Source organism: Bos indicus, chromosome 25 (assembly GCF_029378745.1).
Source record: "Bos indicus isolate NIAB-ARS_2022 breed Sahiwal x Tharparkar chromosome 25, NIAB-ARS_B.indTharparkar_mat_pri_1.0, whole genome shotgun sequence".
Lineage (NCBI taxonomy): Eukaryota > Metazoa > Chordata > Mammalia > Artiodactyla > Bovidae > Bos > Bos indicus.
In genome coordinates, this window is record NC_091784.1 from 27149631 (window position 1) to 27174449 (window position 24819).

Consider the following 24819-nt stretch of genomic DNA (forward strand, 5'->3'; position numbering starts at 1 on the left):
TCTGCATCTACTCATTGCAAAAGGTTCTATGAGACAGCACTTTTTTTTTTTCTTAAACATGCGTGGGATCTTTGTGGAGAAATACCCAAGAAACAACAGTGTTTGCTTCAAGGAGTGGGCGATTTCCTGACACTGCTTATCAGTGGGATTATTGATGAAAGGGGCTTGTTGAAGACAGTAGAGATGATGATTATTGCCTGTGGAGCTTTCTAGGCTGTGTGGAGAAGAAAAGATCTACCTACATCTACTGGCTGAAAAGCTGTTATAGATCTAGGTGAAAGTGTTAGTCACTCAGTCATGCCCACCTCTTTGCAACCCTGTGGAATGTAGCCCTCCAGGCTCCTCTGTCCCTGGAATTTTCCAGGCAAGGATACTGGAGTATCCTTGCCATGCTCTCCTCCAGGGGATACTCTCAACCCAGGGACTGAACCCAGGTCTCCTGCATTGCAGGCAGATTCTTTATCTTCTGAGCCACTAGGGAAGCCCATAGGTCTAGATAGGTTCCAGGAAAAGTCAAATAAGAGTTAAGTTAGGCTTCTTTAGGGTTAGTCAGACAAAACCAGTCTTCAGCTGGTTGTTGAGGAAAATGTACCCTGACAAAGAAGGAAAGGGTAGGTCTTCCCTGGTGGCTCAGTGGTAAGAATCCGCCTGCCAATACAGGAGACACAGGAAACATGGGTTCGATCTTTGATCCAGGAAGATCCCACATGCTTCAGAGCAACTAAGCCCATTTGCCAGAACTACTGAGCCTGTGCTCTAGACCCCAGGAACTGCAATTACTGAAGCCCATGCGCCCTAGATCCCGTGCTCCACAACGAGAGAGTAGCCCCTGCTTGCCACAGCTAGAGAAGAGGCCGCACAGCAGGGAAGACCCAGCACAGTCAAAAACAAATAAGTAAAATGAAAAAGAGGGAAAGAATGTGCCTTTCAGGCTCTTTGGAGGGCAGGGTGGGATGGGACAGGGCATCTGTGTTTGATAGTCTATAGATAAGACACATTGGATGGAATGTCAGCAGATGATGACACTAGATAGGCCTCAGGGCTGGATCCCATCCTTCACCCTCCTGTCCCTTCACATGCAAGCCTGTTCTCTTATCCTGGGACTTGTTCTTGGTGTGCTCCTGCTCCTCAGCCAACATGCTTCCATTTCCTCCACCTGTAATCCCTCTGTCTACTTGCCTCCCCCCAAGCCTCTACCCCCGTCTCTGGGTCACAGCCCTGCTAGCCAGGAATTGCTGTCTTCATTGCTTCCACACCCTCCTGCCTGGCCCCTCCCGTTGACAGTGTTTCCCCCCTCCCAAGGTCATCAGTAACACCCTGGAGACCGTCCTTTTCTGTGGCATGTGGTATTATCCGTCACCCTCTCATGTAAACTTTCCTGCTTTGAGGGAGATTAAGATTTAGAGATATCATTGCACAGACAGGGCTGGGGGAGGAGGTTACGTAGGAGTGAGAGGGGACAGCAGCCCGGCTTGAGCCCTGAGGAGCGCCAGCATTTATGATTCTATTGTTTTATGTATTTTGCTGTGCTGGGTCTTCGTTGCTGTGCGGACTTCTCTCTAGTTGCAGTGAGCAGAGGCTGCTCTGTAGTTGAGGTGTGCGGGCTTCTGTCTTTGCAGAGCCCAGCCTCTAGGACATGCGGGCTTCACGCGGCACATGGCTCAGCAGTTGTGACTCACAGACTTAGTTGCGCAGTTGTGGCTCCATGGCCTGTGGAACCTTCCCAGATCAGGGATCGAACCTATGTCTCTTGCGTTGGCAGGCAGATTCTTTACCCCTGAGCTACCAGGGAAGCCCAGCTCCAGCATTTAGAGAATGTTCAGGAGGGAGATCAGCCCAGTAGACTGAGGAGGAGCTGAGATGAGGTGTAGGCACCCCACACAGCAGGGAGGCCCTGAAGCCAGAGGTGGAGGAGGGAAGGGACACCTGTGCCTGCATGCTGACACATCAGGTCGGATAAAGCAGGAAAGGATCCAATGCTTTGGCCTGTAGGAAGTGATTCACTTTTCTTGAGAACATTTTCGCTGGGCTGGTGAGGATGAAGCTAGCTGAAAGTGGGTTGAAAAGTGAAATAGGGGTGAAGAAGTAGAGGGGCACATGCTTAGACAACTTTAATTTTGAAGTGGAACCAGGGATGGGTGGGTCTGTGAGGTGAGCATGCGGTTAAGAAGCTTTTATTTTTAAGATGGGTCCCTGCCCCAAAGTGTGCTTGTTTGCTTGTAAAGCATAGGAAAAACATGTCAAGTGGTGCAAGAGGAGATGGGGTTCAGAGCACAGATGAAGGAGATTTTAGTCTTCAGTAAGTGAAAGGAGTCTTCTGTCTTGAGGGGAAGGCGGAATGGAGCTCTGCTGCACGAGGTCATGGTTTTGATGGTGGGATCGTTTGCAGAGACCTCATGGTCTCTGGCTTGTCATTCTGAGCAAAGTAGGAACCTTGGACATCAGTAAAGGAGACCCAAAGTCAGGTATGAGGGCAGGAGCAAAGGTACTGAGGAGAGAAGAGGTTTGAAGTGTCCAAATTATCAGAAAAGGTAACTGACTTTTCTAGTAGCAGAATGGGAATACTTGCTGTCAATGTTTGTATAAAGTAAAACCCACCTGTCCATTTGGGGGGCTTCCCCCTGTTTTAATATGCACAGGGTAGGCATGTAGAAGGCAGGTGGTTCCAACCAGGATTCTGCTTTATGTGGCAGGAGAGAGCAACATTTTTCCATGCTGATCTGGTCTTTCCCAGGATCTTCCCACGGGACTCATCCTTGGTCCACACCCTCACCTTGGTTGTGGTTCAGTGGGGGCTCTTTGCTCCTTCCTCTTTGCTCAGCAGATGACCTTTATGCTATTCATCCTCAAATTTATTCACTTTGAATCTCTTAAACTCTAGATTCCTGATTTCATGTGGTTCTAATTAGTGCAACTAGACTTTTTTTTTCTTAAGGGACATGTTATTTGTATTGAAATGCATTATATAAGGCCTGCAGTGGTAAAATCCCATGGATGGAGGAGCCTGGTAGGCTATAGTCCATGGGGTCACTAAGAGTCGGATACGACTGAGCGACTTCCCTTTCACTTTTCACTTTCATGCATTGGAGAAGGAAATGGCAACCCACTCCAGTGTTCTTGCCTGGAGAATCCCAGGGACGGGGGAGCCTGGTGGGCTTCCGTCTATGGGGTCGCATAGAGTCCGACACGACTGAAGCGACTTAGCAGCTGCAGCAGTGGTAAAAATAGCACTGCACATGTGAGGAAAAAAAGATGTGTCGCAGCTAAGTTGGACTTCATAAAAATTGAGAACATGTGCTTTAAAGGACACAATTCAGTAATCACTTTTATAAAACCAATAAAAACGGGCAAAGGGCAGTTCTCCCAAGAAGATACAAAAATGGCATTTGAACATCAGAAAAGATGTTCAACATCACTAGCCATCAAAGAAATGCAAAGCAAAACCATGGTTAGCATTTCATACCTACTCAGATGGCTGTAATCAAAAAGGTAGATAATATCACGTGTTGATGCAGATACCAGAGATAGCAGAACCCTCCTATGTTGCTGATGGAGATATAGATGGCACATCCACATTGGAAACAGTCCAGCAGTTCTCCAAAGCTTCAACATAGAGTTACCATATGACCCAGCAGTTGCACTCCTTGGTACATGCCCAGAAAATGAAAACATGTCTGCAAGTATTTATAGCAGCCAAAAAGTGAACACAACCCAAAATGTCCATCAGTTGATGAGCTGATATACAAAATGTAGTATATGCAAACATGGAATATTATTGAACAATCAAAGAAAATAAAGTGCAGAATAGGTAAATATCTAGAGACAGAAGGTAAATTAGTGTTTGGTGAGGGCTGGCAGAGATGGAGATGGACATGTATTTAAAATGTGCATTTCAATCCGTTCAGTCGCTCAGTCACGTCCAACTCTTTGTGACCCCATGGACTGCAGCAAACCCGGCTTCCCTGTCTATCACCAGCTCCTGGAGCTTGCTCAGACTCATGTCCTTTGAGTCGATAATGCCATCCAACCTCTCATCCTCTGTCTTCCTCTTCTCCTCCTGCTTTCAGTCTTTCCCAGAATCAGGATCTTTTCAAATAAGTCAGTTCTTCACATCAGGTGGCCAAAGTATTGGAGTTTCAGCTTCAACATCAGTCCTTTCAATGAATATTCAGGACTGATTTCCTTTAGGATGGACTGGTTGGATCTCCTTGCTGTCCAAGGGACTCTCAAGAGTCTTCTCCAACACTGCAGTTCAGAAGTTTCAGTTCCTCAGCGCTCAGCTTTCTTTATGGTGCAACTCTCACATCCATACATGGCTACCGGAAAAACTATGGCTTTGACTAGACAGACCTTTGCCTGTAAAGTAATGTCTTTGCTTTTTAATATGCTGTCTAGGTTTGTCATAGCTTTTCTTCCAGGAGCAAGCATCTTTTAATTTCATGGCTGCAGCCACCATCTGCAGTGATTTTGGAGCCCAAGAAATATCAGTATTAATAGTATAGCTGATTAACAATGTTGTAATAGTTTCAAATGAACAACAAAGGGACTCAGCCATACATAAACAAGTATCCAGGGTTTTCTGTGTACAAGGCCATGTTTTCTGCAGGTGGAGATAGTTTTACTTTTTTCTTTCCAGTCTTGGTCCTTTTATTTCATTCTATTGCCCTAACTAGAACCTCCAGAACAGTGTTGACTTGTTGCTGATCTTAGCGGGGAAAGTTTTAAGTCTTTCACCAGTAAGTATGATGTTATCTATGGGTTTTCATAGATGCCCTTGATCAACTTGAGGCAGTTCTCCTGTATTCCTGGTTTTTATATTACTTTTTAAATAAACAAAAGCAGAAATTTTAAGAAGATATGAATATTTACATACAAGGAATTCAGTTTACTTCTAGGAGGGATGGGGGAGATTCAGTGTGAAGCTGATCTTTGTGGATATGGAGATATATTAATTGAACCACCTTTCCCAGAAGGTAGGGGGATCATGTAAAATTTCAACATCCTAAAAAATTTTCCTTTTTTCTTCCCATCTCCTTTTTTTTTTTTTTTCCCATCTCCTTTTCTCTTTAAGCATGTGTCCATTTTCACCTAGTTACAAAAGCTTACTTAAAAAATTTTTTTTTATTGAGGTATAGTCGATGTTGTGTTGACTACTGCTGTAAAACAGAGTGATTCAGTGTTTTATATATGTATATATATACAGACACACACACACACATTTTTAAAATCATTTTTTAATTTATTTTTACTTTCTGGCTGTACCATACGACTTGTGGGATTTTGTAGTTCCCCTGACCAGGGATTGAATTAAGGCTCTCATCAGTGAGAGTGCAGAGTCCCAACCACTGGACCACTAGGGAATTCCTGAAAAATTTTTTTTAAATATTCTTTTCCATTGTGGTTTAATCATAGGATATTGAATATAGCTCTCTGTGCTATACAGTATGACCTTGTTATTCATCCATTCTATGTATAAAAACTTATATCCACTAACCTCAACTGCCCACTCCATCTCTTCTCCAGTCCTCTTCCCCTTGGCAACTATCAGTCTGTTCTTTGTGTCCATGATTCTGTTTCTGTTTCATAGATAGATTTCATTTGAATCATATTTTAAATTCCATATATAAGTGATATCTATGGTATTTGTCTTTCTCTTTCTGACTGATTTCACTTAGTATGATAGTCTTCAGTTACATCCATGTTGCTGCAAATGGTATTATTTCTTTCTTTTTTATGGCTGAGTAGTACTCCATTGTATATATGCACCACATCTTCTTTATCCATTTATCTGTTGATGGACATTTAGGTTGTATCTTGGCAAAACAGTAGCTTACTTTTAAAATTGCCTATTAAAAAAATAATAAAATAACATTGCCTATTATTGTCTTTTATCCTGATTATCTACTGTTACATTTTATTTTCATCAGAATACATTTATCTTACCTTAAGTCAGAAACTTTTAGTAGTTAATTTCTCTTCCCTCTACAGTAAAAAAAAAAAAATCACAGTGCTTTATGACTTGGAAAGTGTCTTCATATAAGATCTTATTTGAGTCTTCAATTACAGATTTAAAAACAGGGCAAAGTGAAAGTCACTCAGTCGTGTCTGACTCTTTGCGACCCCATGCACTATACAGTCCATGGAATTCTCCACATCAGAACACTGGAGTGGGTAGCCTTTCTCTTCTCCAGAGGATCTTCCCAATCCAGGGATCAAACCCAGGTCTCCCGCATTGCAGGCGGATTCTTTACCAGTTAAGCCGCAACGGAAGCCCAACAATACTGGAGTGGGTAGCCTATCCCTTCTCCAGCGGATCTTCCTGACCCAGGAATCGAACCAGGGTTTCCTGCAATGCAGGTGGATTCTTTACCAACTGAGCTATCAGGGAAGCAAAGTTAAAAAAAAAAAAAAAAAAAAAAAGGCAGGAGGAGGGTAAACCAGAATGCTTTACAAGAGCTGGGGCTACGGCGTGCTGCTTTTGGAAGGTACTTACTAAGTACTCCTGACTTGTTTGAACACACCGAATCCAAGCATCACTGGACTGGGGAAGCATTCCAGGACCGCTTGCCACTGTATTAGTTTCCTAAGGCTGCTGTGAACAAATGACCATAAACTAGGTGACTACAAACAAAAGAAATGTATTCTTTCACAGATCTGAAGGCTAGAATTCCGAACTCAAGCAGTTCTGTTAGTTGCAGAATCAAAGGTAGGGTCCTTCTTGGGGGCTCAGAAGGGGAATATGTTCCCTATCTCTCTCCCAGTTTCTAGTGGTTGCCAGCAATCGTTGGCACTCCTTAGCTTGCAGCTGCCTAACTCCAGTCTCTGTCTCTGTCAGATGGCTGTCTTTCCTGTATATATGTCTGTCTCTCCACCTGGCATTCTCTCTGTGTGTCTCTTGTTTCTTCTCTTGCACGGACACAAGACATATTTGATTATGTGTGTGTGGGGGGGTACACAGTCATGTCTGACTCTTTTCGACCCCATAGACTGTAGCCCACTAGGCTTCTCTGTCCGTAGAATTTTCCAGGCAAGGAAATTGGAGCATGTTGCCATTTCCTACTCCAGGGGATCTTCCCGACACAGGGACTGAACCCACGTCTCTTATGTCTCCTGCCTTGGCAGGCAGATTCTTTACCACTGCGTCACCTGGGAAGCTGCATGAACCACCAGGGAAGCCCTCATGTTAGATTAAGGCTCACCCTTTTCCAGTATGATCTCATCTTAACATGCATCTTAATTACATCTGCAAAGACGCTGTTTCTATATAAGGTCACACTCACAAGTACCAGAAGTTAGGACTGCAGCGTCCTAACCAGAAGAATGGTTAAACCCACAACAGCCACTAATAAGTTCTCTTTTCCTCCCCTCCCCGCAGGCGCCCCTGTATACCATGGCCCTTGTGTCTGCTGATTCCCGAATTGCAGAACTGCTCACAGAGCTCCATCAGCTGATCAAGCAAACCCAGGTAAAAAGCCACAGCCCTCCACTCGTAGAGGGGATCGTGGGCTGTGATACTGAACTGTGGAGGGGGCAGGGGTGGTTGTGTTCAAAGAGTTTGGACGTGCCAGAACCACAGTGATGTCATGAAGGTGAGAGGAGGAGCATGGAGGGTATGACCGCCGTTGCCTATTGGATTTTCTGTCACGTGCAGGATTTCATGGTTCTTTTTGGTTAGTAACAGCAATATTGCGATACTGAGCTATATTCACATACGGTTCACCCATTTAAGGTGTACAGTTCAATTTGAATCCAATATTCAAAGTGTTGTGCAACCATCACCATCATCAAGTTCAGAACATTTTCAAAAAAGCCCCGTACCCTGTAGCAGTCACTTTCTGTATGCCTCCACCTCCTTGTTCCAGGTAAACAGAGACACTCCTATCAGGCAAAATATTCCAGGTATGTTTAGAGGTTATTTCCCAAGAGCTGGTCAAGGGCCAACCCTGTTTTGAAATGCCCAGCGTTTGAAAACCCTAGCCTGCTGAATTAATCTTTAACTGCATACCCACCTCCCTAGCCCTTGGCCCTGATACAGCAAAATAATCATTTGAACATTTACATTTAGTATAGCATTTATAGACAAGGGCATGGCAACCCACTCCAGTATTCTTGCCTGGAGAATCCCCATGGACAGAGGAGCCTGGCGGGCTACAGTCCATAGGGTCACACAGAGTCGGACACAACTGAAGTGACTTTGCATGCATACGTAGCATTTATATAGCAGATACAGGTATACCTGATATAATAGTATCAGGATGAATATGCCTGACATTTGCAGTAATCTTTGTAACGTCGAGATAGACTTAAAGAAACAACTAAATCTGTTCTATAGAACCATTACATGCACTTTCATACTTTTGTCCTAATTTGATTACCCAATTTCCTCTTTCATCTTCCACTCTCTGTACCTTATGATAGATTTATGTGAAACTGTTTGGTATCAAAATTAGCTGATGAGTCAAATCCAGTTCCTCCTCAGGCCAGTCATTTTTTATCAGCATTTCATTCTCAGAAGACTTTGACTCAATCCCCTAATACATTTGGTCATCAGTATCAGTATTAGCCTATGACTTACTTAACAAAACATAGTTATATCTTACTGACAGTACCAGTGTGTTATAACATAATGAAGTGTGATCATAGTAAAATTGGTTTCATTATAGAACAGATCAGTAAGAATTACAGAGCAGTCTCTTTTACCTTTGCAACAGAATTGGCCCTGCCCATTTACCAGATTTATGAACAGGCTTTAGGACAGTTGGCCATGATTCAGTTATTTCTGAATTAGTGGGCTGTTTCAATTATGTGATATAACTGCATTCACTCTTAACTGCATTTTGCCAGATGGCTACCCTCTCAGGTTTTTAGAAATTCTGACATAAAGGTTAAAAGGTAAAGTTACAATTTCTTTCTTAGGAATCATCCTAGCTCCCAGCATCTTCACTTGCAGCCTTGGTCCTAGGATCACTGACATGGGGAAGAATTGTACCAGTTTCCTTCCCTACCCTCGCTTCCCCAGATGAATTGCTCATAGATACATGTGTTAATTTCTAGACTCTCAATTCTATTCCATTGATTTATATGGCAGTGTCACACCATTCAACACTGCAGCTTTGTAGAAAGTTCTGAAATTGAGAAATGTGCGTTCTCCCATGTTATTTTTGTTTTTCTTTTTTGAGATTGTTTTGGCTGTTCTGGATCAATTGAATTTCCATATGAATTTGAGGATGAGCTTTTCAGTTTCTGCAGAGAAGTCAGCTGGAATTTCGATGGGGGTTGCGTTGAATCTGTGGATCACTTTGTCTTTTTTGATAAAGGAGTGTCATTAAATGTATAACTTGTGATTGAACTTTAATGCCTTTTGTACTGCTTTTGCATTAGGTGGGGGAAAAATTCCTTTTGCTCTTAGGGATTTGGAAGTTGGATTTACAGAATGAGGGCCCTATTTATGGGGCCTCTGGCCAGGGCTGTAGGGTACTTACCACAGCAGCATGAAGGGCCCCTCATGTCCTGTCGACCTCATCCTTGCAGGAAGAGCGTTCGAGGAGTGAACACAACTTAGTGAACATCCAGAAGACCCACGAGCGGATGCAGACTGAGAACAAGAGTGAGTAGCTGGGCTCAGGAGAGAAAGGTGAGGAGGGGGGTGGGTGCGAGCTAAGACTGGCTGTCCTCATTTTCAAAAGCGACTTTTGCGTGTATCTGCCTGATCCGAAATGCACTGCTGCCTAAGCCTGAAGGACAGTTTTCACTCAGGCCAGGTGACCCAAGATGACCCAGAAGATGGATGACAGACTCCCATGCATCTGTCTCCCTGTGTTTACTCTGCAGTCTCTCCCTATTACCGGACAAAGCTGCGTGGCCTCTATACAACTGCCAAAGCCGATGCGGAGGCTGAGTGCAAGTGAGTACTGTCCCTCTGCTTTGCCGTTGCCTCCCTCCTCACCCAGGTGCTGGGCTGTAGGAGCCCAAGACCCCAGCCTGCCCCCGCTCCTCAGGGGTAAGCAGATCCTGACTCCTAGCCTCTCCTGTAGGGCCCAGCTTCTCTAGAGCCCACTCTTGTCCCTCTTCCCCGGCCCCACTGTTGTATAAATGGCAGAAGGGCATAGGTCAAATCGCAGCGCTGCCTTTTCCCTATCACTTGACCTTTGGTGGTCTCTTGAGCTGAGACTCAGTTACTCCCTCATTAAAATAGGGATAATAACTCCCTATAGAATTGTCAACGTAAAATGTGGTAATGCATATAAAGTCACTGATACCTGTATTTTCAAACCATTTTGACCATGACCTATGGCGATGCCTGGTGCTGGGCAGTCTCCACAGAGACACACAGGATAGTGAGGGGCCTGCCTTCAGGGGCAAGCCATACAGAAAGGACAGATGCTCTAAAAAAGTTACAGGACAGTGTAGTTGGTGGGCCGGCAGAGAGGTGCTCACTGGGCCTCGGAATCTGGGACCCTTTCAGGGAGGAGAGAAACTTGAGCTAGGGATGGGTAGGCGGACAAGATGGAGTGTGCCAGGGCCGTGGAGGAGCACGTGCAGGGTGCAAGCATTTGGGGAGTGAGAACTAGCCCTGTGTGGCTGGGGGAGGGGAGGGCATGATGGGGAGGGCCTTCAATACTCGGACTTTATCTTGGAGGCAATAGGAAACCAAAGATGGTACAAGAGCAGGAGAGAAATGCCCGGCTGTCAGGCAGAGAACAGACTGGGTGAGATTCAAGTCTCGCTTGGAGACCAGGCATAAGGTACGATGGAGTTGAGCTGAGGCAATGTCAGTGGGGCTGGAGAAACAAGAGGCAGGTTCTGAGATCAAATTGGGGACCAGATGGGAGAGGAGAAGCTTTCCAAGGTTTTTAGCTTAGACAAAGGGGTCTGATGGGGAACAGAAACAAAAGGGTGGGGCTGACTGGCGGGGAGGGGACACAGTGAATTCTGGTCGGAGGTGTTGCTTTCTTGGCTTTCCAGCCTGCCCTTGCCCACCCCCATCTTCTCCTGATTAGAAGGTTCATTGTGGGGCCCTTTCCCACTAGAGGGCCTGGAGTTTGGCTTGTATAGGTCAAAGTGACTCACACTCATTTGAAAGTAAAAGGCAGATGTTCCCTTCTCAGATTAACTGCTGGCAGAGTGAGGCAGAGTGAGGCGACAGCTTCTGCAGCCAGATGGTTTGGGCTCTTCTCTGGCCTCGACTTTCCAGAGTTTAACACTTAAAGCTTATTTCAGAAGTGCAGGTCCCTGGCAGTTGTGCTGCCATTTGACTTTTTCAGACTCTCAGAACTTCTTACATTCAGTCACTAAATATTAAGTAAGGAGTCCTCCCCTCCAGATACCACACTGGGAACAGAAGAGCGAATGAGGCAGATAAGACACCAGCCGTGCCCACAGGAGCTCCGCGTCTGGGTGGGGAAAACGTGGTGGTATTCGTGCCCACGCGACCCTGACCCGGGTGCTGTGGTGCCTGTCAGCTCTTCTTCCTAATATTTGTGGTAAACCTCTCGTGAAACTGCAGAGGCCCCAGGAGCCCATGCTGCTTCATCACCTGCTGTGCTCTTCCTTCATCTGAGCCTTCAGCTCTTCCTAGCCAGTTTTCCTCCTGCTTTTGCAGAAAACAGAAAACCCTCTGTCTTCATTTAACAACTGTCTCTTTTGGCAGGAGTCAAAGGAGACGGATCAAAGATGTCACTTTCCATGTGTCAGTGGAGATGGGTAGCCATTCCAGGGGGGACAAGATATTTTCTTTTTCTTTTTTCAAAATGTATTTTTAAAAACTTGTTATTTTATATTGGAGTGTAGCCAATTGACAATGTTGAGATTCTTTCAAGTGCATAGCAGAGTGACTCAGCCATACATATACATGTATCCATTCTCCCCCAAACACCCAGACTGGTGGGACAAGATATTTTCTGACACTGATTCAGAAGGCGTTTCTCCGGATGCAGCTTCAGGAGGGCCGAGTGTCAGGGATGGTGTACTCCATGACTCTTTGGCCACAGACACTAACAGCCTCGCTCAGAGTTCCATTGAAGGAAGGTAGTTTGATGAGTAGTTAATCCAGTGCAGGCAGAGGTCAGTTTAACTTTGTGAGGACCTGGGCGGTCACAGCCTCAAATGTTAAGTGCCTGGAGCAGAGAATGAATGCCTTAGCGCCTGGACTCTGTCTGAGCCAGGCGCCGAGGTCTGGTCAGCAGGCTGCTTGTGTGTGGGCACCTGCAGCGTGGACACTGTCCTGTGGTGCTGACCGGGGGGAGGACTCTCGTCTCTGTTGAGGTCCTTTAATGGACCGGAACCTGGTGGTCTGGAGTCAACGATAAGAAAGTAAAAGAGAGAAAGAAGCTGATATTCCTTGGTTTAGGGAGAAAACCAATAAAACCCTTGACATGGGGCTTGCACTGCTTCACGTAGGCACAGGGCACCCTCTCACAAGGGTCTTGCAAGCCCGGGCAAGAAAGTGAGCTCAGCGGGCTTCTGCACTCCAAAGAATTAGCCTGAGAGAGAGAAAGAGAGAGAAACAGAAAGAAAGACACAGGGACCCAAGCTCTGATGGAACAAGGGTGTTTTATTCAACACTGTGGGTATATATACTGTCTTACAAGGTAGTTTTGTTCAGCAAAGATAAAGATCAAAAGTCCAGACTTACAATTATCAAGGAAACATAAGGCCATCCATATCAAAGAGAGAGAGTTGTAAATAATCACTTTTACCGTACGGTTCATAAAAAGGAAGAGGGTCGTAAATAGTTACTTCTCACCGTATGGAAAAACTAACAAAGGAAATGCATGCATTCCTCAGCCCCCGGAGTGGTTTGCCACTCCTCTTAATTCCTGAATGCTATGCTATGCTAAGTCACTTCAGTTGTGTCCGACTCTGTGCGACCCCATAGACGGCAGCCCACCAGGCTCCCCCGTCCCTGGGATTCTCCAGGCAAGAACACTGGAGTGGGTTGCCATTTCCTTCTCCAATGAATGAAAATGAAAAGTGAAAGTGTTCAGGAATTAATAAGGAACAGAGGATTCATGACAGATCCAAAACAGCACACAGGAAGCCTCCTGTTAAATGCTTCCTGACAATTCCCCCTATTTTATTATATTTGTAAAAAAGGTCCTGAGCAATTGAGTTTGTTTAGTATTCACCAACCTTATAGAAAGGCAATGATAAACAACAAATATAATTACCAAGACAATCACCAAAGTTACAGTTCCAGACCCGATGCTGTGGGTGATAACTTTGAAACCATCCTCATGGGTCTAGCCCAGATAATTGATCAGCTAGTTGTTCAGCTAGTTTCCAAATTAGTGGAAGAGGGCAGACGTTTAGAAAAGGTTTCAAAGGTTTCCTTTTGCAGTAATTGTACGTTCAGAGAGGCATTATCATGTATGTTTTGTAAATGAAATTTGATTTGTTTCCAGTTGTAGGCACTATGATTGAAATGAACAGGAGTAACACAAAACTGAGTAGAATTCCAATCACATTTTAGTATCACTTGTTTTTGCAAATCTATTAATTGATCTCTGACCCATTTGATGGCTCTTTTTAGTTCCTGTATTTCCTCTTGAATATCCTCACCTACCTGAGCAGCCTCTTCAGGACTGAGCATCTTCAGTCCAATTTTGGATAAAATTATATGTTTGAATCGAGGTATGTAAAGCAGCACTGGCAACAGCAGCAGTGGTGCAAATAGCTACTAACCCCAAAATGCCAAGAATCAGCCATCCAACGAATCGTTTAGATCGTTGGAGCAGTTTAGTAAGTAATCTGGAAGCAAGTCCAGCCATGGGACCTTCTTCCCAGGGTCATTGGAGATTTATTGGTAACCACAAATTATGTCAAGATCGAAGAATCAAAAGGGAATAATTTCTTAAAGAAATAGAGGAGTTAAGACAGGTATATAGTTTGCAATTAATACAAGTTACAGAACATAAAGTCTTATTGTAAATTTCCTATGGCTATAACAAAAGGAAGTGGGGACACAGGCCTGTATAAAAGATGATTGATGATAGTGAAAGAAATAGTTACTATGACTACGACTGGTCCCTGTGAAATGCCGGGTCCAAGTCCCAGGTTCTTTGGTGCTCGCAGCAGGTTTCCAAATGTCCCATTGTTCAGCCCACTCTGTTTATCCAGGACATCCTAGGACGAGGTGGGGCTAATCCACTGTCAAGCCACCCAAGAAGTCCTTTGTCATGGTAATGCTCTATCATAGTGTCATTAACCTTCCATGCCACTTGAGTAGCATAGTCACCCGCAGTGCTATTAACATCATCTGAGCAGTTAGATAGCCACATACCATGGGGTCCCCAATCCACAATCGTATGATTAGCCACAAACATTAATTTTCCTGATTTGGGTTGACATTTGTCCCAACGAACAAGAGTATATGTAAAGTTCTTATAAGTAAACCCTTCGCATAATGTTCTTTGTTCTTTCCCTAACTCTTTCCCCAAAGTCTCAGTAGTATAAACATGGTTCACAAAGAAAGGGCAGTAAATAATCCAAGCAACATCCGAAAATCCTTTTTGGGAGGCAGGCCGAAAGCACAAGTCTGTCGGCTAACGTTTATGCATAATTCTGCTGGGCCCATGCAAAAAGGAAGGACTTCATAACCTAGAGAAATATTAATTAGTTTTCCTTCTTCTTCAGTGTGTGAGGACCCTTTAATGCTCCAGGGAGAAGGCGTATGTATAGAGTCATTAGTTGAAACGATTGGTCCTCTCTCCGTCCATTTGACCACCTGTAGTAGAGGGGGGTTGGGTATGTAAGCCCAGGAAGTATGATTAGTTAGAGCTTGAACAGGGGAGGCACAGGCAAGCAGACTGAGCATTGCGAGGAAAATGTATTCAGGACTCCAGGACTCCGAAGCATTCCCTGTTGAAAGATCAAATTTTCAGCTCGATTAGTACGCGTTTTTATTTGTCCCCAAGTGGGGAGATCATAAGGTTGATGCCGCCGAGGGTGGTGCTTCCTGGAGATCTTTAGAGCCGCCATGGCCCATATTGGAATTTCTTCCTCCTGGGGTTTTTGTTGTTTTGTCTCTATTTTGAAGGCCAGGGGCCCCCTTGGGTCAAATCTTCCGAAGAGGAAGCCATGTGAGTTCGTTGGATCCATCTGGGGAAATACAAGCAAACCCCTTTCCCTGTATTAGTTTCCCAGATTTCCATTGTTTCGTTAACCCGTCGTGGTTCCAAATGGGCAGGGGAAGTGAAGTGTCCTTCAGTTCCTCAAAATGCTTTTCTGCTCTTGTTAAGATATCTCCATGTGGTAAGTTTAAAAAATTTAAAACAAATAAAGCTGTATTAACAATAGTTATAGGTTTTGGAAATATCTTATGTTGGAATCTAGTAAAGTCTGCTTTTGATAAGGAGGACAGTAGTGTTCCTGTGTATTCCCCCTTTTAAAATTTTTTAATTTGCAACTTTAGTGTGTGATGTGCTCATTTGACTATGCCTTGTGCCTGTGGATTATATGGAATACCTGTAATATATTTAATAGAAAAAGATTGTAAAAATTGTTTAAAGTGTCTAGAAATATAGGCAGGATCATTGTCTGTTTTTATAGAACTAGGAGTTCCCATTACAGCAAAAGAAGCTAATAAGTGAGTTATAACATGTTGTGTAGCCTCACCGCAAAGAGGTGTGGCCCAAATAAAAGAAGAATTAGTGTTGATACAGACATAGAGAAAGAAAATGGAGAAAGTTCAGGGCAATGAGTTCATCCATTTGCCATAGTTCATTGGGTTGCAAACCGTGAGGATTAACACCTTGTGCAATGGGTCGAAGATATGGAATCTACAAGTAGAGCAATTACTAATAATTTCTTTAGCCTGGCGGTATGGGATTGTCCATAGCTGGTGTAGGGAGCCAGCATTGTTATGCAACAGAACATGCTGTTCCTCCAGAGTAGCAAAGGAAACCAGTTTATCAGCCTCTTCATTACCATGAGTCATGGGGCCCGGAAGGCAAGAATGTGCTTGAATATGTGTAATATAAATGGAAGAATTGTGTTCCATTTATATTGGAAGATAGTAGTTCGAAAAAGAGTTGTTGAATAATAGGTTGATTGGAGTTTATGGTGGAGGTTTCTATGTTTTTTAATACAAAAACTGAATATAGAGTCAGAGACTATATTAAGGGGGTAAGGATGTAGGCAAGTAACTTGAATAAGAGCATATAATTGATTTTGTTGAGCAGAATGAAATTTAGTATAAAAGACTTTATATTCCTTAAGAGACCAGAATGAAGCTTTGGCGTTTTTAGTCCCATCTATATAAAAAATCTCAGCTTGTGGTATAGGCTGTGAGCTGATAATATGAGAAATAATAAATGCAGTATTTTTGAAGAAATTCCACAGCTTACCAGAAGGATAATGAAATGAAATTTCTCCAAAATATTCCAGAAAAGCTATTTGGAAATCAGTAGAAGTTTGTAATGCGTTCTCAAATTGAGATTTATTGATAGGTATTACAATTTTATGAGGATCAGAGCCAATTAGAGTTTTAGTCCTATTTCTTCCATTGATAGTGATTAGAGCAATTAAATCAAGGTAGGGTATAAGTGACTTTATTCCCCTAAAATGGGTATAGATCTATTCTACTGGGTGTTCTTATTGGGCAAGAAGTCCTGTGGGAGAATGAAGAGAGGGGAGTATAAACAATTCTAGAGGTAAATCTAGTTTGATGCGAGTAAGAAATTGTTTTTGTAACTTATTTTGCTCTAAATAGAGTTCCTCTCGTGCCTCTTGAGAAAGTGAACGAGGGCTATTTAAATCAGGAGCGCCTTTTAAAGTATTAAATAGGTTATTGAGTTGATAATTAGCAATGCCTAAAGAAGGTCTCGGAGAAGGCAATAGCACCCAACTCCAGTACTCTTGCCTGGAAAATACCATGGATGGAGGAGCCTGGTGGGCTGCAGTCCATGGGGTCACGAAGAGTCGGACATGACTGAGCAACTTCACTTTCACTTTTTATTTTTATATATTGGAGAAGGAAATGGCGACCCACTCCAGTGTTCTTGCCTGGAGAATCCCATCCCGGGGACGGGGAGCCTGTGGGCTGCCGTCTATGGACCCTTCAGACACGACTGAAGCGACTTAGCAGCAGCAAGAGCTTTTGAAAATCATTTAAGGTTGATAATTTATCAGTACGGATCTGAGTGAGTTGGGGAATAATATGTTGTCCATTAACAACAAACCCCAAGCAATGGTAAGGTGTAGAGGTTTGAATTTTTTCAGGGGCAGTGATTAATCCAGAATTTTTTAAGCATAGTTGAGCTATATCAAACATGTGTTGAGTTTCTAAGATAGATGGAGCTGAAAACAATATATCATCCATATGGTGAATAACAAGAAAGTTGGGAAATTGTTTTCTCACAGGCTCAAGGGCTTTGGCTACGTAGTACTGACACATGGTGGGAGAATTCATCATCCCTTGCCGCAGTACAGCCCATTGGTACCATTTATGAGGTCTGATATGATTAGGATAAAGGAGAGAGGATGAATCTCTCTCGGTCTAAAGGGTGTAAAGGTATATTAAAAAAGCAGTCTTGTATATCAATAATAATTATGTGCCAGTTTTGAGGAATAGTGGTAGGTGATGGGATTCCTGGTTGTAATGCACCCATAGGTTTCATAGATGCATTAACTTTTCTAAGGTCTGTTAGGAGATGCCATTTGTTAGATTTCTTTTTTATAACAAATATAGGAGAGTTCCAAGGAGAACAAGATTCCTCAATATGCTTTAATTCTAGTTGTGTATCTATAAGTTCCTTAGCCACCTGTAATTTCTCTATCGTGAGGGGCCACTGCTCTGTCCAAATAGGCTCGTCATTCTTCCAAGTTATTTTAATAATTGTATTGTTTCTTAAATGAGCAGTGGCCCCTAGGAAAAATGTGGAATGTATATCTGAGTTTGCCATTGCATAAGTCAGTCCCTTCCTATTAGATTAAGGGGTGCATCTATCACAGAAGGTCTTAATGTTGCAGGTTGGCGTTCTGGTCCCTCACATGGATAGATTTGAGTACTCTGATAAACCTCTTGTACTTTGGTTTGAGAAATCTCTGCAATTTGGCAAGAAATTTTTGTACAGGCCAGGATTTGGGCCATAAATGTTTGGAAATAATAGTAATATCAGATCCAGTGTCGAGACCAGAAAATCTTTTACCATTAATTTTGATATTTATAGTCGGTCAGTCAAATTCAGATACTAATGATGTCCAAAAGGACTGTTTTTGATCTGTACTGCCAAATCCGCCCGTCTGTACACTATTAGAGGAGTTAATAGAAATGTAAGGTAAAAGAAGTAATTGAGAAATTTTATCCCCCTTTTTGAATTGCCGTAAAATCTGAGATGACGTCATAATTTGAATTTCTCCTTTATAATCTGAATCAGTGACTCCAGGGTGAACAGTAATTCCTTTAGAAGTCAAACTAGATCGGCCAAGTAAAAGACTGAAGGTTTGTGGGGGCAGATTTTTGGAGGTTTTTTAGTAGCTTTCTTAGGGCAGTCCCTTTTTAAATGGTTCTTATCTCCACATGTAAAGCATCCTTCATTTCCTTTTCTTAAGGCAGCAACCATTGTTTCAGCTAGCATTTGCATCTTTTGAGTTTCTGATCCTAGATTGTGACAAGCCTTCAAATAATAATAGTCTCTGTCTCACTAATTGGAGCTATAGCCTTTTGACATTCCTGATTTGCATTTTCATAAGCAAGTAATTTCTCTAGTTGCCTTTTGGCTTCTTCTCCAATTACAGTACTGGAAATAGCAGTTTCTAATCTAGCTAAAAAATCAGCATACGTTTCATTAGGTCCTTGCAGTATTTTAGTGTAGCTACCTGTAGGCTCCCCTTTAGGAGTGATTTGATCCCAAGCTTCAAGGACCACTGTTTTTAATTGTTCATGTAACAAAGGAGGGCACTGTATTTGAGCTTCTGTAGCGTCAAATTGTCCTGTCCTAAATGTCCTGTTAGCATCTCAAAAGTAATTTGATTTTGGTGAGTGCCAGCTCAAGCGTTTCTGTTAGCATGATCTCTGGCTATATCATGAAACCACATTATCCATTGAAGATATTCTCCTGGTTTAAGGAGAGCTTTTATTAAAGTTCACCAATCATGGGGAATAAAATTTCCAATAGAGGATACTACAGAATTTAGACGTGCTTTAGTAAAAGGTGAATGTGGGCTGTACATAGTTATAGCTTTTTAAATTTGTTGCATGTGATAAAAGTTAATACTCTCATATTGAGATATTATATGCCCTTGAGTGTCAGGATTTCTAAAAACTGGAAAGGCGGAGAAACCATCAGCTTCAGAGACTTGTGATTGCAAAGCCAGCAATTCAGAGAGCCTTTGTCATGAAGGAGAGTGAGTAGGTAGCAAATTCTTACAATTAAGAGTATGTGGTAAAAAACTTATTATTGTTATTCAGAAAGGTGTTGTTGGTTTTAATGTCAAAAGGTGTCTTAGGGGAGTTGTTGCCAGAATCATTAGGTTCTAGCAAGGGAGAGACTTTGGGATTTGTGCCCATTGGCAGGGGAGGAGTGCTTGGAGCAACCAGGGCAGGGCTTGTAGGAAAGCTCTGAAATATTTTATGTTCTAATTGGGCCTTTTGTAAGGTTTCATCATCTAATTCATATTCATGTAATAAGTGTTCTGCCTGTTGCTGAATATCAGGAGGGCTAGAATTACCTCGAAATGGCAGAATCACAGCTTTGATGAGAGCCCATAGGGGCCAGAAATCTATCGGAATATTTTTTCCCTGTCTGGCAGCTCATTGAACATTTTCTTTGACCTGGTGCCAAATTTTTAAATCAAAACTACCTTCATCAGGGAACCAAGGGTTACATGCAACCACTGTCTGAAGGCAAGCCTCTATTTGCTGGCGCGAAACTGAAAGTCCCTGAACTTTAAGTGGTGAAGTAAAGTAGAAAAGTGATGGGGCTTTCCAGCCATTTGGCCCATGTCTTAGTACTTACCCACCTCAATAGGTCCTTGAGTCACTCCGTCCAAATCTACCAGGTCCCTGTTCTGGGTGCCACTTGTTGAGGTCCGTTAATGGACTGGACACAACTGAGCGACTGATCTGATCTGATCTGATCCTGAATGGACTGGAACCTGGTGGTCTGGAGTTGATGATAAGAAAGTAAAAGAGAGAGAGAGAGAGAGAGAGGCTGATATTCCTTGGTTTACACAGAAAACCAATAAAGCCCTTGACACAGGGCTTGCACTGCTTCACGTAGGCACAGAGCACCCTCTCGCAAGGGTCTTGCAAGCCCAGGCAAGAAAGTGAGCTCAGTGGGCTTCTGCGCTCCAAAGAATTAGCCTGAGAGAGAGAAAGAGAGAGAAACAGAAAGACAGACACGGGGACCCAAGCTCTGATGGAACAAGGGTGTTTTATTCAACATAGTGTGGGTATATATACTGTCTTATAAGGTAGCTTTGTTCAGCAAAGATAAAGATCAAAAGTCCAGACTTACAAATTGTCAAGGAAACATAAGGCAATCCATATCAAAGAGAGAGGGTTGTAAATAATCACTTTTACCATAGGGTTCATAAAAAGGAAGAGGGTCGTAAATAGTTACTTCTCACCGTATGGAAAAACTAACAAAGGAAATGCATGCATTCCTCAGCCCTGGGAGCGGTTTGCCACTCTTAATTCCTTAATAAGGAACAGAGGATTCATGACAGATCCAAAGGAGGATTCGTGACAGATCCAGAGGATTCATGACGGCACACAGGAAGCCTCCTGTTAAATGCTTCCTGACAGTCTCGATCCATCACAGAATGTGTCCGCTGGGAAGCTGGAGGGAAGGTATTGTCCCTTCTCAGGCCTGATAGGGTCACGCACAGACACAGACCAGTTACAGGAGGGCAGAGAAGCCATGTGCTTGAGAGTCTAGAGTCTATTGTGTTTATCCTCCCGCTGGGCCTGGGGCTGAGGGAGACTGCGCAGCCAGCGCTGCTGCTAGATTCCTTCTTCTGTAGATGGCCAGAGGGTGGGCAGCTCCCGGGCAGTTCCATCTGTGCAGCACCCCTTGGCTTATTAGCTGCTTTCTGTCTGCCTCTGCAAGCATAATTCCAACTACCTCAACAAGAGAGAAGAAAGCCCACAAGGAATTTTAACTAATTTTCTTTTTAAAAGTTCAATCTAATCAGATAATTACTGTGAACTGGTATGCAGCAGTACTGGATTACTTTAAAGAGCCCACACTGGTTAGGCCCTTATTAATGGTTGGGGAGGGAAGTTAGGGCTCAGGGTTCTTGGCTGAGGACACTTCAAAGGATCAGCCAGCAAGAGGTCTTTCCTCCACTATCCCAGGGGAAGCAAGCCTCTTGGGGTGGCCCTTCCCTGAAGGGTGCTGACAGGCTGGCAGGCTGCCTGCTAGAAGGTACAGACCCATGCTTTGCTGGGTGCTCATTCTGATTGACCTCTCTGGTTGGGAGAGGCAGAAATTTCAGTTCCAGAAAACTGCTCTTGAAATAGTAAATGATCTTAAAACATTGTTTCCTCAGACCTCCCCAGTGGAACTTCAGTAACTTTGTTGTGGTTCAGTAGCTAAGTTGTATCAGACTCTTTGCAGACCCCATGGACTGCAGCAATGTTACATTCCTTTCCTTGGAGATTCACAATGCAAGTTACAGTGGTAAAGGCTATGCCAAGTTCTGCAAGTTTCTTTAACTCAGTATTAAGGAAGTATGCCAGTGGAGTATATTCACACACTATTCTCAAGGCTGGCTACGCCCAGAGGTTCTGATTTAACTAGGGTGGAACTCATGTATTGGTATTAACTTTTTATATGATCAGACTTAGGTAAATATATTTTTATCACATTTGCTTTTATTGTTCTCTGTATAGTCAAAAATTTTTTTTTCTGAACCTTTTATGTTGCAGACACCATGCCTGATGCCTCTTGACCTCTAAACACATTATAGTCATCATGTGCTTTACAAAAGGACATTCTTATTAAACAACCGTAGCACATTTCTCAAAATTACGATAATACGCTGATATAAAACTATTAACTGAGCTACAGGTCTTATTTAGATGACCTTGATGGCAAAAGAACAGAATATTTTCCTAGTGTAGGTTAGTTTTCCTGCCTCTTTAGTCTCTCTCAATGTGGAACGGTTCCCAGGCTATCTCTGCTTCTCATGACTTTTACATTCTGAAAATGATAAGCCAATGTAGAATCTCCCTCTTTTGGGTTTGTCTGCTGTTTCCTCACAATTAGATTCAGGTTTTACGCTTCTGGAAGTGATGTCCTCCGTCTTCGTATTAGAAGGCAAAACTCTCACTGGTAAAGGTGGGCTCTTCCGTATTTCTCAAGTTAGGGCTATTTTCCATTGTGTAATTGACAGGTATCTTAGATACTTTGAGACTATGTACATAGCCCATTTCATATCAACACCCCCCCCCCCACTAGTTTTGGCATCTGCTGAGGATTCTTAAAACAACTAGGATTCTTTGTAAAAAGCTCCCTGAGCATTCTGCTGTCCAGCTAAGGCTGAGAACCATGCCATCAGTACCTCATAGAATATAATTTAGGACATAACTACATAAAAGGATGTCCTCCCAATAGGCCCAGAAGCAGTGATCAGACTTTCAAAGTTCCCTTTGGCCTCCTGGATTTTACTCCTCTGCCTGGTTGCCCTGTGTCCCAGTGCTCACTCACAAGCCCATGGTAGGTCTGGCCGAGTGGTCCCTGTGTCGGATGCCAGCCACGCTGAGCTTCAATGCTCTGAGCCTACGGCAGGATGTTCATCCCTCGCTACTCTGTTTGCCCAGTTCCCTCTGCCAAGGCTGCCCCTTGCCCAGCCTTCTGGCCTCTGCCTGACAAATCCACAAGAGTCACACCCTCTGGGATACCTTCTGTGACCCTACTATGCTGTGTTCTCACGGGTCTCATGCTGAACCAAGGCCTTCCTTAACACGTGGGTTTTTACTAAAGGTTTGCTAGAGGAGTGGGCCGGAGAATAAATGACCTGAAGTGGATTCAGTGCTGCTTACTGCTGTTGAACTACCCTTTGGGGGAGGTCCCCCACACTCTGGGATGAAGAAGCCTTTTTCCAGCAAGGATTTGTGTGCACTTCTGCTAGGTTTCTTGGGTCCTGGCCACTCTGGAGCCCCCATAATTGAACTCCAGGGGTTTCCAGGGGGTGGGGACAAGTTCCCGCCACCCCCAGCCCTGCTGTGGGCCGAGACAACTCCCCATAGTCCTCCAGAGTGTCTCCTCTTATGTGTGCAACTAGGGCAGACCGCGAATTCTAACTTCTGTCCTCTGAAATCTCAATTGTTAGAGGCCGCCAGCACCCCACAGCCCTTCCGCAGCATTTGTCTGGTGCCCTCAGGCAAAGGGAGCCCTCCGCTTCGCTTACCAACCCTCTTAGGTTGTTTGTCCCACTACTTCCTCCCATCTCATCCGCTCTTTTGTGCTTTTAAGAATAAAGAGTACACATTTAGGGTCCATGGTTTCCGGCAGCAGGCTTGGTCTGAGCTGGCCAGCCTGCCGTAACGAGAAAAGGAAGTCTATGCTTTGTGCTTTACGCAGACCTCTTCTCTCCCTTCTCCCCCAACCTCAGCATCCTTCGGAAAGCCCTGGATAAGATTGCAGAAATCAAGTCTCTGTTGGAAGAGAGGCGGATTGGTGAGTTAGAGACCACCCGGTGGAGTGATGGTTCCTGAGAGCGACAGTCGGTCTCCCTGTGGGGGCACCTGTGACTTCAGTCCAGTGGGATTGTCTGGGGGCTTCTGACGGAGCAGCAGCAGCCTGGGGCTGGGAAGGGAATGGGGATGGTCCCCAGTGCTCCCTGCGGACCACACTGATTGCCCTGCTCTGTCTACTGTCTGGGGCACTTACCCCCACCCCCTTTACTACTGCCACCTCCCATTTCTTTCTTTTTTAAGTCCACACCCTCAGCCATGAAAGCGCAGAGTTCTAACCATTGGACTGCCAGGGAATTCTCCCCCCTCCCATTTCTTGCTCTGAAGAGAACCTGGCTGTGTTTTGAGAGCTGCACCCCGGGGGTCTTGAAACCAGCCTTCCACATGGAGTTTACCTACACAAGGCGCTGGCTTCCAGATCCCTCAGGCTCCTGGGGCCTTCCCGACTCTCTTGCCCCAGTGAACCCACAAACACACCTGCTCATCCATCAAAAATGCTGTCACACCGCCAGCTGGGTTTGTATAACGTGGCTGGGTGTGTTGAACCATGCCCAAGGAGATCAGGGGTCTGTCCACATTCGTTTTTAAAAATTTTTTGTTGTTGAACTACAACATATGTTAATAGGAAAGAACACAGATGTGAACACACAGCTTGCTGAAACTTTTCACTGACTGAACAAAATGTTCACCCAGATCAAAAACTAGAACGTGACCACTGCCCCCCAACCCCAGCTTCTGCCCTTTCCTGTTCCTTCCCCTTAGGGTATCCACCCTCCTGGCGGCTCTCCATCTGTCAGTCTGAGTGGTCTCACTGAGGGCATCTTGAGGAAGGGGCAGGATGGCACACGGGCCCTTGGTGCTCACTCAGGCCAGGGTGCTGCAGGCTGAGCTCTGAAGGCCCAATGTGGGAGGGCTGGGGTGGACGCCCTATCTCTGATATCCTGAGGGCTCACGTCTCTCTTTCCAACAGCGGCCAAGATCGCAGGCCTGTACAATGACTCGGAGCCTCCTCGGAAGACCATGCGCAGGGGGGTGCTCATGACCCTGCTGCAGCAGTCAGCCATGACCCTGCCCCTGTGGATCGGGAAGCCTGGTGACAAGTGAGGGTGGGCCCTGGGTAGGGTAGGGGCTGGCGAGGCGGGGGCTGGGACAGAACATTTTAATTCTGTTCTCAG

At 44.3% G+C, this 24819-nt stretch overlaps 1 protein-coding gene and 1 long non-coding RNA gene across 4 annotated transcripts in view; one reads left to right on the forward strand and one right to left on the reverse strand.

Moving 5' to 3' along the window:
• SGF29 (SAGA complex associated factor 29) overlaps positions 1 to 24819 on the forward strand; it is a 40806-nt gene that overhangs the window by 14349 nt on the left and 1638 nt on the right. For 2 of the 3 annotated variants that reach the window (XM_070779878.1, XM_070779880.1), the window contains exons 2-6: positions 7376 to 7465; positions 9532 to 9607; positions 9832 to 9904; positions 23563 to 23627; positions 24615 to 24744. In XM_070779878.1, coding sequence (XP_070635979.1) covers positions 7376 to 7465; positions 9532 to 9607; positions 9832 to 9904; positions 23563 to 23627; positions 24615 to 24744 — 434 coding nt within the window. Of the gene's footprint in view, positions 1 to 2314; positions 2466 to 7375; positions 7466 to 9531; positions 9608 to 9831; positions 9905 to 23562; positions 23628 to 24614; positions 24745 to 24819 lie in introns of those variants that run through there. The other variant, XM_070779881.1, reaches the window with a different exon arrangement.
• Positions 5219 to 7380, reverse strand: LOC109578381 (uncharacterized). Its single transcript, XR_002183677.2, has 3 exons — positions 6494 to 7380; positions 5944 to 5982; positions 5219 to 5846 (listed from the first exon to the last, which is right to left on the reverse strand). It is a non-coding gene; the product is annotated as an uncharacterized lncRNA (long non-coding RNA).